Source organism: Conger conger, chromosome 15, assembly GCF_963514075.1.
Source record: "Conger conger chromosome 15, fConCon1.1, whole genome shotgun sequence".
In the NCBI taxonomy this organism is placed as follows: Eukaryota; Metazoa; Chordata; class Actinopteri; order Anguilliformes; family Congridae; genus Conger; species Conger conger.
Window position 1 is genome coordinate 27,689,205 of NC_083774.1, and position 14,815 is coordinate 27,704,019.

General features: G+C 45.0%; 1 protein-coding gene across 2 annotated transcripts; it reads left to right on the forward strand.

Moving 5' to 3' along the window:
* The first annotated feature begins 735 nt into the window (after nucleotides 1-735).
* ca5a (carbonic anhydrase Va) lies at nucleotides 736-13,364 on the forward strand. Of its 2 annotated transcripts, none has more exons than XM_061221679.1 (7): nucleotides 736-1,026; nucleotides 3,370-3,567; nucleotides 4,787-4,905; nucleotides 7,336-7,431; nucleotides 8,040-8,102; nucleotides 8,845-9,003; nucleotides 9,438-13,364. In XM_061221679.1, the coding sequence occupies exons 1-7, from the start codon at nucleotides 885-887 to the stop codon at nucleotides 9,624-9,626; spliced, it is 966 nt and encodes a 321-aa protein (XP_061077663.1). In that variant the 5' UTR covers nucleotides 736-884; the 3' UTR covers nucleotides 9,627-13,364. The 2 variants fall into 2 exon arrangements, with proteins under 2 accessions (XP_061077663.1, XP_061077664.1); XM_061221680.1 differs by lacking the exon at nucleotides 736-1,026 and adding an exon at nucleotides 3,065-3,215.
* Nucleotides 13,365-14,815: the final 1,451 nt, after the last annotated feature.

Here is a 14,815-nt window from a genome sequence, read left to right on the forward strand (position 1 = left end):
TATCTTATATATAGGCCTATATATAAGATATTATATATATACACACATATACATATACACACATACATTTGTACATCTGGTAGGCTAAGGCAGGTTGCTCAGACTACCCAGAGGAACTTGCACAATAACAAGCCTAGCTAATTACGGATGTAACTTCGTATTTAAGAAATATTTCTACCCGATCACTAAAGGTAGCCATTACCTGCAAAATGAAAACGATAGGCACCTTGTCTTTATTTTATGGTGCGTTTATAGGCTTTGCATCAGGGATAAGATGTGTGATGCACACTCATTTTCAACAACCCTTAAAAAAAGAAATGTAACACCAAGCGTGGCCTGTTTGTAGGTCTGGCTCTTCCATCACACCACTGCATGGAGTCTGACTGTCTCGCGATGTCGCCTGTGTAACCAACGAAACGTCCATGTAATGCCGCAGCTGATTGGCTGTCGTCGCACCGCCCCGAACATTTTTTTGTCTGTTTATGATTTTTTTTTACTCGGTGTCTGTTATGGATAAATCACACAGATTAAACACATTAATCGGTGCCTCCAGGAGTTATGACCGAACAGAGAAGTGTAGACTACAGCTGTACCACCCTCTCGTAAACCAGAAAAACTTGTAGGTAACCGCAGAAAGGAGGCGTAAGTTTGTAAGCCTCCCCTTTTGCAACGACCAATCAGCGGGGGCGATTCCCTCCCCCTTGCAATGCATGGGACTTGACACTCTTTTATACCATGGTAATTTGAACCACATCGGGCAAGTTGGGCAAATAAGGAGTGAACAGACAACCTGCCATTCACCAGAAGATAGTCTTAGAATATTTCAAAGCATTTTTTTTATTATTATTCTTTTCAAACGCTTATTCCGCCTTGGAGTTCACAACATGGTAACGCTCACCGCGATCGTTGCACCGATGGGTCGTCAACTGTTAAGGCAATTTTCCAAACACACAAGAGGGCAGCGATGGATCCCTGTAAGAAGATGCAATCTGTCCGCATGTTCCAGCAAATTTGTGCTCTCCCATGGTGAGTACGTTATAATCGACACTGGTAGGTTATAGAATAGGCTAGTGTAACAAGACTTGAGCTTGTTAGTTTCGGTGAAAGAAAGGTCTTATGCTAGTGCGAGCTGGCTAAAGCATGCTTGCTGAGACTTGTTCGCCTGCTGCCGAATCTGCATGTCATCTCATCCGGAACAACATCTGTACCCTTTGTCACTTGGGCCTATTATAGACCGGTTAATTTGGAATTGTAATCAAAACGTGTTAACTCCACAAGCGTATGTTATTCGAATAACATTGAATGAACATCATTAAAGGGTTAACTGTAGAAATCTAGCCTAGACGTTCTCATGTCAGCGAATAACTACACGGAAAATGCGGACTGGATTACGGCAAAATGCGATTTGGGCTCGGGACCCCATTTAGGAGAAAGGCGGTCAGTGTCTGGTCTCGGACAAGTAAGCCAGTCCAGATTTTCATGGCAGCCGGTTTTAATTAAACAATGCAAGATTATATTCGTAAATATGTTTGTCTGCCAGCATGTTCATATACTTTATAAGCAGGAGTTTATAAACCTCATCATCATTCTTGTGATACGTTAAGTATAATAACCAGGATTAACCAAAAGGCTATGCGTTTGGTTTGCATGCCCATTTTGGTCGATTTTCAATTTTTCAAGTTGACCTAGTTCTTTGCCATTTAGTGAGAGAGTGGCATTGCTTGCGTCACACTGATATTAGTGATGTCAGGAAATAAATGATGCGGGAAGCATTCGTGGGCCCACGACCATAATCTGGGGTAAATTTGACCAACAGCCTATTTTTTGTTGACTGGGGGCTTGTCGATGTTGATCTTTTTACATTGGATAAATGTTTTGATCTATTGGTCCGACCGCCCTTCCTGTCGAATCTTATCTTGTATGCCTCCTATTCCTGAGAATATTTCGTTATGGTTTTGTGTTGTTGGAAGGAAACAATGTTACGTAAGAGGCATCCATCCGCACCTTCGCCCCACCCAGCGGGCTGGGCTGTACCGTTTTTTTAATTTGTTATTTGGCATCACATCGAAAACACTCAGACTCACACGTACTGCAAGCGTGGCTGAGCTAAAGTGGGGGAAAATCTGGGAAAATGTCTCCCTGCAATTGCAGTCAGCTACAGACTAGGCTATGTTCATTTCAGACATGCGCCTATGTTGGCAAAGTATTTCACATGCAAAATAATTCATTGCTTTAACCCTACATTGAGTTTTTTCCCGACATGGAGTCTGAGACTGTGGTCCAGGTATATGATGTGATCTTTCGGTCTCAGATCAGTTGCCTTCAGTTAGAATTGTGCTACTCGCTCTCTGGCTCTCAGTCACAGGCTACAAACAGTTCAGTTAAAAAAAATAAAAAATAAAGCCGCTCAGCTGACGCAATTTCATTGTGCACGGCTCAGGCTTTAGCGTACAATAAGCGTTGCACTTATGCTACTGAGTAATGAAACATTCAGGGAAGGGAACAGTTGATGCCCTCAGCTTTATTGACTATTAAGTTCGCATATGGCCACTTAGGCCTACACTGTACAATGTAGGCTCTCTCCTATCGCCTATGAAATCTAGAAATATGAAACCACTGGAATCTGCAGGGATTAGGATTTGCCTGTCTCTGGTTTAACATTCTCTGCTCAGAAACCCACCCATGATAAACACGTTTTCAACAATAAGCGCATTTCATAGCGGTTTTTGCTGTACGATTATACCCGAAAGAGTTAAACGGTTGTTTTAGACATAGGCCTGTGGATTGCATACTGTTAGGTTTTTGTTTAACAGACCAATAGCAGGCAGACTTGCAAGAAAAGAAGCCGCAGTAATTGTCTTGTGACCCGCGAATGCTGAAACACTTTTACCCGAAAGGAAGACATTCTCACGGTTAAGCAGCCAGGTGGAGGAGAGGGGCTGTATTACTGCTTTCGACTTGATGCCGACCAATGAATGTGTTCCGATTGTCGGGCTCTGAAACCTATCCGTCCGTTTTTTTTTTTTTGTTTTTTTTTTCTCAATTTCCTTTAAGGTCATTGCGGTTTGAAGAGGAAGTGCTTTTCTTTTTCATTTCCACTCGTTCAAGGAAGAACGAGCTTCGTTCAGTCCATTTTCGTATTTTTTCATACAAGTTAAAACTTTGTGTCGATATTTCTATAATGTGTACTATGCAGGCAGCGGTGGAATGTAAACGTAAGTTTTATGATATTCTTTCTCGAGAATCCCGTGTTACATGTTACTCTTTTTGTAAGCGATAGTCGCCTGTCAGGCATTGTAACGTTATAGTGCAGGGAGCCAAATAGTCTGTCACGTCACTGACAGCTCAGCGTGTCTCTCTCCTCTCCAGTGCATCCAATGTGGCAGGGGACACTGGCGGTGCCCGGTGGGGATAGACAGTCTCCGATCGACATCGCGGTCCGCAAGAGCGTCTTCGACCCCCAGCTGAAGCCTCTGACCTTCCAGTACGACCCCAGGACTTGCCAGCAAATATGGAACAACGGCTACTCCTTCCTCGTGGAGTACGACGACACCACAGACAAGTCAAGTAAGGATTTAATTTCTTTCTTACCTCCACCAAACTAGGTACTTTCTGAGAACTATGTCTGGAATGGGTGTTATGAATGCCAGCATTTATTACATCGAAGCCCGGCTTCATTTTGTGAAAAGATTTTTTCCTGTTTAAGTGAAAATGTCTGACTTTTAGCTGTGGTGGAGGGAGGATTAAAAAAACCCCAAAAAACCATTAACATATTTTTTAAGCTAGTAAGACCTGGATATATAAACTGCTCATTGCACTTGGACACTCCCTCTCTGTGTGGTTACTGCTTTTTCCATTCCAGTTGAAATATAGGATGAACAGAATGAAGCCTTCTGCTGCCTTTTGAAAATATTCTTCAATTCTACAATGTGCAGACTGTATGACCTCAGCTGGCCTTCTTTTTTTTGTTCCTTTTCATACAAAGTGACCAAATTCATCACTGAGCTGTCAAAGTGACCTCTTCACCAGCTATACACAAATGAGCATGTGGGTGTAGATTTAAAAGGATTTAATGGTGTTAAAAGCTTCAGAAAAGGAGACTGTTATGTGTGTGTGCATGCTAATCATCACAGGCGTGTCCAGATCTGATCCTGAAGAACCCCATCAAACTGCTTTAATGAAATCAGCATCCAGTTTAGGTCACAGATTTACAAGTGAGGTGAAATAACTGCAAATGATTAAATTGTTATTTTGCCTCCTTTGTATTTTATTTAAAACTCTGAGAATCAGCGTTGGCCATCCCTGACCCTTCAGGAACAAAGCAGGGCATTTGTTGACATTTTGAGGCTTGTGGTGCTTGCAGCTTGTTTGATTTTCCAACTGAACCAGTTCCTGTCACCCCGCACCTCAAAAGGCGTGTTCTGGAAAACTGCTTGGTTTTTGCGCATCAATCGTATGGTGCGTTTCCATTCAGGCTGGATAGTGTAAGCGCTGTGTCTTTCCATCGTGGCTTTATGGTATAAGTGGTGTGTGTTTACGTTCAGACTGCTTAGTGTAAGCGCTGTGTCTTTCCATTGTGGCTGTATGGTATAGGTTGTGTGTTTACGTTCAGACTGCTTAGTGTAAGCGCTGTGTCTTTCCATCGTGGCTGTATGGTATAAGTGGTGTGTGTTTACGTTCAGACTGCTTAGTGTAAGCGCTGTGTCTTTCCATCGTGGCTGTATGGTATAAGTGGTGTGTGTTTACGTTCAGACTGCTTAGTGTAAGCGCTGTGTTTCTTCCGCAGTTCTGAGCGGGGGCCCACTGCAGGATGCGTACCGGCTGTGCCAGTTCCACTTCCACTGGGGGGAGAGCAACGCATGGGGCTCAGAGCACACCGTGGACCGCCGGCTCTTCCCTGCTGAGGTAGAGAGCCTCTCGGAGAGAGAGAGAGAGAGACATTGTGTGTTGCCTCTTGTGTATGTGTGTATGCATATGGAGTGTATGTGTGTACATGCACAGGGGTGTATACCAGACCTGGGTCAAATGCATAATTGTTTTGGTTTCAAATACTCCTCTATGCTTCACTGAGCTTGTTTTGCGTATTTCAATATATGAAATGCGCTCAAAAAGTCTGCTCCTCTTGGTTGGCTCAGCTGCACCAGGCATGATGAATACAGCACAGAAAAGTATTTGAATCTGATGATTATGTAGTTGAGCCAGGTCTGGTGTATACGTGCACTGACTGGGGCGAGAGATTTTTGTAAGCACGTGTACAGGTGTGGCTATAGATCCACAGTGTTTGCGAGAGTGTGTGTGGTGACCAAGCATTTAAATGTGGCTGAAAGTTGTGCCTTCACATCTCCTGTCCAATATAAGTTTCAATATAGCAGCAGGCACTGGAACACTATCCATCCAAACCCTGCCAATATCAGCTCCGCCCCCATGCCATCACTGTCAATATCAATCCACACCAATGCAGCTAGCCATGCTTACACACAGCCCTGACCCATGATGTCACAAAGACTCCAGTGTCATGTGACCCCGTGTGCAGTGGAGGTCAGTGTAGTGGGCAGTGCTGAGGGTGGGCTTTCTATTGGAAAATCCCATGACATCTGCCTGCAGTCCCAAACAGCTGACTGGGATCAGTGCTTTTTGCAGAGGAATGTGTGGGGGTGTGTGTAGGGGTGTGTAGGGGTGTGTGTGTGTGTGTGTGTGTGTGTGTGTGTGTGTGTGTGTGTGTGTGTGTGTGTGTGTGTGTGTGTGTGTGTGAGATGCCAGGCGGCAGGCTCTTACCAGTTCCACATACCCTTGTCTTGTGTAACCACTGCACTATTCTAGTCTCTCTGTGAGGGATGAATCTTCTGCCCTTTGTGCATGAAACTTTACATTTAATTTAGCAAAAGCTTTTATCCAAAGCAACGTAAAAAAAACGTGCATATCAAGGTCATACAACAAATGACTGAACACACCAGATAAGGTACAATTCATAGAAGACTGGTTGTTAGGCTATGAACATATATCTAGTACACAAGATCTCTCTCTCTGTCATACCAAGACAACTACAATTTGAGAAATTACAGTCCAGATACAAATACAGTCCAAATACAAATTCAAAAGTCCTAGGTTAAGGTAAAAAAAAATACAAGGGCTATAGGGTTAAAGATAGATGGCTGAAGAACAAGTGACAATAGGTTAGGGGACTGCTGCATTGAGTTCAGGTACAGTAACATAAAGTAAGATACGCCATATCATGTTCACCCCTAAAAAAGATGGAGCAGATTTGTGCGTAAATGTGTGAGAATGTGTTGGTCTGGCGGTGTATGGGGCATGTGTGTGTATGAAAGAGAATGTGTGTTCCAAGCAAGAGAATGCAAGTTCCCAGCATTTCCTGGACAGGTGTGTCTGAGTCTAGAGTTACAGACAGTTATGACCCAGACATGGGCTTTGCTCCTTTGTGTGGTCAGGTTGTGTGCTGCTATTCTGTGCTGGTGCTGTTGTGTCTTTAAAAAAATAGTTATTGGCGGTTTGGTTTGTCTGAATGGCTTTTAGCCCAGACCATTGTCTGTGCTTCTGAAGTACAGGGCCTTGTTTGAGTAGCTGTATAATGACCAGAGCACAAGGGGGTGGATTACTAGGTGTGTTTCAGTGCTAGTTGTGTGTGAGTGACAGCCTATATTCAGTGGTTATGTTAATGTTGAAAAAAAGAGCCAAATGCAGGACAAAATGCACTGTCCTATAAACCCAGATATTGTTTTTCTGTAAAAAAAATAAAAAAAAGATCAGGCGAATGCAGTCTAACAGACGATGACCCAGACTTGAACCAAAGCAAAATAATTTATCTTGTTTCTTTGATCTTTTGATGTCTGATATTTGGGTTCTCTATTGATCATAACATTTACACAGCTGTTGGTAGCATTGTGAGCTTCAGAGTGCTGTACACAAGTACATTTAAACTGAAATCGCCCCTGGGTTTTAAAACCAATATTATTAGCCTGTTGGGCAAACAAGTATTACTTTTGATCACAACGGCAGAACATTATTAGTGGCTTATTTCATCCCGCTAAGCCCCCTATTTCATCCTGCGTCATAATAAAATAATGAACAACCTTTGTTTATTGTGTTATTGCTGTGAGATGGCATATTTTTGGTTATTTTGATCAGAACGCAAGTGCATTTAAAATTGGCCTTTCTCCTTTGTCCTCTCTCTCTCTCTCTCTCTCTCTCTCTCTCTCTCTCTCTCTCTCTCTCTCTCTCTCTCTCCCTCTCCCTCTCCCTCTCCCTCTCCCTCTCCCTCTCCCTCTCCCTCTCCCTCTCCCTCCCCCTCCCCCTCCCCCTCCCTCTCCCTCCCTGCAGCTGCACCTGGTCCACTGGAATGCTGAAAAGTACAGTCTGTTTGAGGAGGCAGTGATGGAGGAAAACGGCCTGGCTGTGATCGGGGTTTTCCTGAAGGTACGGCACACACGTGTCACTCCCAAATGACACCTGGGAAGTAGGGGTTGAGAAGACAATGCCAGAATATTCACACACACACACACACACACCCGCACCCTTTTTCACACATTCTTTTCAGGTTCAGTACATAAAAATAGAAAAGACCACACCCAGAAGCGGCCCGAGGAGCTTTTAGAATAACGAACGCAAGTAGACTAGCAAGGTATTTGGAATAAGTTTATTGTGCTGACGTTGTGCTAAAGAACACCAGTGCAGGGCAATAAAAATAGATAGTAAGCAGCCGTTTCAGTCACCGATGACCTCCTCCAGTCATATGTCACTAAAACGACAGAAGAATTTCTTAGGTGACTAAAGTCTGCTGACTATTCATTTTTATCACCTTGGTGCACTTCAGCAAGATCCTTGCACAATGAACATGTATGTATTTTTCTAAATATCTCAACGTGTGTTTCTTTTTTTGGGGGGATGTTTCCCTTTTGCAACGAGCGGTGTGCGAGTCCTACATCTTCCCTGCGTTGAATTTAGCATGTTTTGGGACACTAACGCACCACATTTTAGACTTCTTTACAAGGCACACTTTCAATGATCTCTGTCCCTGTTCTTAGGTGGGAAAGAGGCACGAAGGCCTTCAGAAATTAGTAGATGCTTTACCTGCTGTCAGGCACAAGGTGAGTTCACCTTTTCACCCTTTCTAACAAACCGCCCTAATCCTGTGTCTTAATCTGTGTACCAGCCTGTGTGTGTGCCGGTGAAATAGGTGCTGTAGCAGGTTGGCTTTTAGCTGAAGGTCAATGAGATAAACAGGGTCTGATGGAAGGTCACACATGCACAGCACAGAACCGTAAAGATAAACGGCACTCAGAGGCACAGGACTGGACCTGCACTGCCCTCTAGTGGCTAACTGCTCAAGCATTTTTTTGTTGCATTTCAGTCTGTTTCAGGAAATGAAAGCTTTACATAAGAATTGCAATAGTCATTTAAAAAAGATTCCGTTAAAGGCAAAATAAAGCGAAAATAGCTTTTTTAAATTTGAATTGTAGTCCTATGATATTTGTTTGTGCGATTCAATTATAAAAATATTACTAAATTAATTTGTAGAGGATCATTATTAATAATAAAATAAGCATAACATTGAATAAAGTGTATGAGGAAAGGTGATTTAATAAATATGGTTTGTGCCCTAATCCTCCTCTAATTCTATAGGAGTCTGTGAATGTTTGTGAGTGATGTGTATGTGCAAGGATAAGGTACAGACCTGATTGTGTGTGCTCTAATGTGTTATAAACATGCATACTATAATGTGCTATGTGTATATTGTTCTACAGGACGTGATGGGCTCTGTAGAACAGTGTGCTGTATTGTGTTATAATTGTGTGTATTATAATGTGTTATGTTTTGTGCTCCTTGTAGGACAGTGTGGTGGAGTTCACCAGGTTCGACCCGGCCTGCCTTCTGCCCACAAACACCCATGACTACTGGGCCTACCCTGGGTCACTGACCACCCCTCCCCTGAGCGAGTCCGTGTCCTGGATGATCATGAAGCAGCCAATAGAAGTCAGCCATGACCAGGTGAGCGTGCTCTGGTGGCTGTGTGCGTGCGTGTTAGGAGGGGAGGGATGGGGGATAGTCACTACTTTCACACACACATACTAGTAGCACCAGAAATGGTATCCCCAGCTTAATTTAGGCAATGTTGTGCTCCCAGAAATCAAGCCTTAAACTCACTTTTATTCCTTCCTCTCTCCTTCTTTCCTCCCTACTTCCCCACTCCTCTCTGTTTTCTCTCTCCCCCTCCCCTTCTCTTTCTCTCTCTCCTCCTCTCTCTGCGTCTCTCCCCCCCCTTTCTCTCTCCCCCTCCCCTTCTTTTCCTCTCTCCCCCCTCCCCTTCTTTTCCTCTCTCCCCCCTCCCCTTCTCTTCCCCTCCCTTCCCCTCTTCCCCTCTCTCCATCTCTCTCTGTCTCTCTCCCCCTGTCTCTCTGTCTCTCTCCCCCTCTCTCCTGTAGCTGGCGGTGTTCCGGAGCCTGCTGTTCACCTCGGCGGAGGAGGAGGTGCAGAAGAGCATGGTCAACAACTTCCGCGTGCAGCAGGCCCTGAGGGGGCGCACTGTTAGCTCCTCCTTTTCACCGTTCCTCCAGGAGGAGCCGCAGGAGGACCCGCCCGCCAATGGGCCACGCCCGGACCACGCCCACTAGCCCGGCTCTCTGACCCCGCCTGCACAGCCCAACAGCTGACTGAGGAGCTGCCTGTCCTCAGACTGAGGCCGCGCTATTGGCCACCCGCGGCCACAGAGCCGCTGGGATTGGTCAAAGAGCTCTTGGGTCAGGGGTCAAGGGTGAGGGGGTGGGGAAAGGGCTTGCTGGTTTCTTTCTGTACCGCTGCCTTGGAGATTTGGTGGAAATTAATGATTTTGGGTTGGTTGTTGGGAAACTAAGCTGCACAACGGAAACATTCTGTCATCCCGAGCGGAAAATCGATTGTTAGCCGATTTAAATTTAACTTTGTATTGACCAAACTAGTGATGGACTTCCACACAATTCTGTTGGAAGTCACTGCTGCTTGTTTTAAGACATTAGTGTGAAATGTGTTGAGTAGCTTCACACTTTACGGACACACATAATGTACCTTTTCCCCGCTCTCAGTTGGAGTCACTCTTGGCCTTGGGACGGGCCACACTGCAATAAGGGAAGTTGAGATGAGTTTGCCTCTGTCAACAGGAACTCTGAAACAGTCATACAACTACCCTGCCCTCGTGTCCTCTTAACTCCTTTTAACTGTTCAATTCTGCTTTCTAACTAGATTAGTGTTGTTATCCCTAGTCCAGTCGTATGCATGCATGTGTTTCTCTATGTATATATATACAGGTTATTACGAGTAGTAGAACTGTGTTTAGGTATTTTGGGGTATTTTTTCTTTTTTTTTGGGGGTGGGGTCAGTGGTGCATTGTGGGACGGCAGCGGGCGGTAGCCCATCACCTGAACACCATCCGTGTTAGTGCCGATCCAGAGCTCGAGCATCGCTTGCTCCTGCCTGACTCGCCGAAGGGGCTTTGACCATGTGACCCCACCGGTGCTGCGAGCGGATTGGATGCTCATAGACAAGCCTCTTCCATTTCTCTGAGAGAAAAAGTGCCTTCAGTGCAGCACAAGATCGATGATGCACAAAACCCATGTTTGTCCGAACAGACATAGAACAGTTCTTCAAATCACGGTCCTCAAGGGCCACAAACTGCTGATTTTCCACGCTCCCTTTACCTGCCTGTCAGGTGTGAAGACTAGCCTGGCCAATCGGTAGCACTAATTGTTAAAAACTAGGGCCGGATCTGGATTTGAGGGCCAGATTTGAGTATCCGTGCTGTACAGTTTGTTGGGAGTATACTTTATAGAAACAAACATCAACTAGTTCATATGAACTAAATGACTTAAAATGGAATTTGTGTGGAAAAATGTAACTCCACATTGACTTCGGTCACCCCCGGTGTGCACATCGCTGATGGCCCAAACAGTTGAGATGTCTGCACACGAGTTAAATGCGGAGGTTGCCTGTGATTGGTCTAAAATATAGGCTGTGTCCTGTATCCTGACGTACTAACATACCGTCTTCTCTTTCTTTTCTTTTAAAAAAATAAACTAAAGTGACTTTGAAATGGTCAACGTCCATCTGTGGATGTTTCCCGCAGCCCTTGCTGTGACCTGTGTTCGGTGCGGTAAATGTAGTTTTTCCACGTTTCCTGTGGTTATCACAACCACAGAATTTTAATCTGTGCCCTCACTGGTATGGAGTGTCGCTAAACAAACTGTTTGAAGCTGCTTATACCTTTGGAAAAGTAATTGGTTCAGTGTGAAGAACATTTCAGAATTCCAAAATAGTATAATTTCATCAGGGGAAATTTCATATTTTTTAATGGACTTCAATGGAGTAAATGAACTTTTTGGCCAATTTGGCACCAGAGGCTTAATAAACTGCAACACGCCTGGTAACCGCTGGAGTTTGTGAGCTGCGGGGGGACTGTCACTCCCCGGTCCCTGGCTATACACGTTTGGCTGTGGTGCCGTGTTCGGCTCTGGTTTCATTTCGGCTGAGTTCGCCTTCCAATTAGATTTTATTTGTATAGAACGTTTTACTGAAGACTGTCACAAAGACGCTTTGAAGAGTCATTCAGTTCAGTTTTATTTCTATAGCCTTCTCATGAAGTATGCTCCCAGCTTAACTGCTGCCAAAGGTACAGTCTTAGAATATTCCCGCCTTACTGTCTGCTGCCCACAGGAGAATGCCCCCTCCCACTGGTATTGAAGACCGTTTCTGTCCGGGGGGGGGGGGGGGCAATAAAGACCAATTAGGCATGGGGCTTTTTTCTTTGGAGAGGATATAGAGGCAATAAACAGGGAGGGTCAGCTGTCTGTTGGCGGGGGGGAGAAAGAGAGGGAAAAAGATGGGCGGGCAGGCAGGAAGAAAAGCGGGAGGACAATAATTTCTCTGGCTGCTGATTGGTTCCCGCGATCGTACGGGGGAAACACACTCCCAGATCTGCTTCTCTGTGGGACAGGGCGGGTTTGGTTTGGCTTGTCCAGCTTGTGGGGTTTTTCCTCTCTGATCACACAGGAACAATACCCCCTGAGAGGGGGGCCGGCCCCCATCCGGCCCCCCGATCTGAATGGGCCACCTGGTGTGCCCCCCCCCCCGCCCACCCCTACTCCCGCCACCCCGGTCCAGCAATAACACGACCCAAAAACCGCTTCCCTGTCCCGACAATGCTGGTCCCAGAACAGCCGGTGTATGGGGAGGGGGCGCTGAGGGATAGCGTAGCGTACATTCTTTGTCACGTGACCCGAGACACAAAGGCGGGAAGGGATTTCAAAAACCTGAGACTTTCAAGTAGGAAGAGGAAGAGGGAAAATGATTGTTCTTCCCGATTTCAGAAACGTGTGTTTGTTTGAGATGTTGTTTCTCTGTGGACCTGACGGTGCCTGTCGCTGTCCGTTATAACCCCCCCCCCCCCTTACACACACACACACAGCCTCACACATGACGAGTTCACTCCACACATTCCTCCGACAGATCAGAGAATTCATACCATGTTTTTCTTCCATTTTTTATCCTTCTTTTTTTACAAAAATTAATTCTGTAAATCGCGCACACTTCCGCTTACCGATGCAAGGCTAACCTGCACTGCCAAAAAACGTTTTAAAACGAGTCACAATGTATGCATTAAGTTTACTGAAAACAAAACCTTGGCACCAAGTAGTAGGTACACAGTCACCCTGTGTACCGTAGGAGTCGTTGGGTAACGTCTCTTGTGACTCTGAAGGCCAGTGCTTTGTGTGGGAAGCTGAAACAGTGTTGTTACAGAAGTTACCAGTGTCCTCTGCCTGAGGGCTCATAATGCATCGCTCCTCTTCCATACCCACCATTGTTGCCTTTCTTTATGACAAATAAATCTCTCGCAGGTACGCACAACCCTCATAATATTACCATATCATGTTCCCTTTTTTATGAATGTAGAAAAAAAAAAAAATCTGTTCTCTGTAATATAGAATGCGGTTAGCACATTAGTGCTTGCTCTAGGGGGACTGGGTGGGGTCCTATAGGGGCGTGCTGGAAGGCTTCGGCCATTTTGTGTGTCGGCTGGATGATTCTACATTCCGTCTCTGCAGGGCCCTGTGGGACACCAGTGGTTTTGGGGGCCCCAGCTCCCGGCGGGATTGTTGTCCCAGGTGCCAGGGTCAGAGCGCTTTGGCCCCGGGCCCAGGTGCCGGAGCTGTGCCTGGGCCTGGGGGCCCAGCGTGGGAGCTGAACGTCTCGCACGCTAACCACGCCTGGAGAGATGGAGCCACACGCCCCTGTGCCCCTCTCCACTACTGTTATACGTTTCTATTCTGTATAGAGGCTTTTAAGATTTATTCAATAAATTATACGGTATATTAGAAACTGAATTCACTGTCCCCTGTGTTTCCTTGGCTGAGTTGCTGTGTGTGTGTGTGTGTATGTGTGACCGCATTCATGTGTATGTGAGTCTGTGTGTGTGTGACAGCGTGCCTGTGTGACCAAGAGTGTGTGTGTGAGTCTACGTATGTGTGCACTACTATATCTTGGGCACCTGTAAAAACTAATTCTATACAGCTAAGATGCTTTCAAAGGATCTCAAAAGAAAGTAACAAAAGGTTTAAGTAACTATTTCCCATAAAGAGCAAAAAAAGAAAAAAAAAAGATGTTTTTATTAAAAACTAAATCAAATCAACATTTGTAGTGACCTCCATTCGCCTTTAAAACAATATCAGTTCTCTTACGTACACTGCCCGAAAGTATGTTCAGTTGTTCCAAGCATGTTGGAAAAGTTGCCATGGTTCTTCTACAGCCTTTGGCTGTCTCACATGCTTCTGGCTCTTCTGATACTATTTAACAAAACAAATACATTTCTCTGTAAAGAAAAATTGGGAAAATGAATGTTTGGAGATTTCTACTGGCACATTAATGCAGGAATAAAACATCTAAGACCAAATAGAATAGCTTCAGAAAGTATTCAGGCCCCTTCACTTTTTGCACATGTAACTGTTTTGTAGATTTAATTTTAGGCCATTGCGATTATTCCCATAAATCTACCCTCAATAACCGATAATGGCAGTTAAAACATTTTTTTAGACAGCGAAGTTGATTAGACTATGCGATGGACAATCCCCCTTGGGTCAAATGCAGGGTGAAGGGCCTTACGCAGGCTTGTTCCTTTGGCAGCATTTGCAGCTTTGAGTCTTGGGTAAGTCTCAACAAGATTTGCAGTTTAACCCATCCTGGCAGATTGGACAGGAAGCCTCTGTAAACAGCCATCTTCAGGTCTCCCCCCACATACTTTCTATGGGGTTTTAGTCTGGGCTTCTGTCTAGCTACTCCACTATAAAGGCTTGATTGATGGAGTGTTGCTGAGATGGTTGTCCTTCCGGCAGGTTCTCCCATCTCTGCAGAGGACTTCCGAGTTCTGCTAGAGTGACTTGGGTTCTTGGCCACCTCCCTGACCAAGGCCCTTCTCACCCGATTACTCAGTTTGGCCAGACAGCCAACTCTAGGAAGAGTCCTGGTGGTCCCAAACTTCTTCCATTTTGCATTTATTGAGATCACTGTGGAACGCTCAAAGCTTTAGAAATGGTTTATACTCTTGCCTTGATCTATGCATCGCCACAATTTGATTGCGGAGGTCTGCAGAGAGTTCCTTGAACTTCATGGCTTGGTTTTTGTCCTGACATGCAGTGTGGATTGTGGGACCTGATATACACAGTGCCTTTCTGAACTACAGTTGTGTTCAAATAAATAGCAGTGTGTTAAAAAAAGTGAATAAAGAGCAAATATTTTTAATAGCTTTTACATTACATTATTGGCATTTGGCAGACACTCT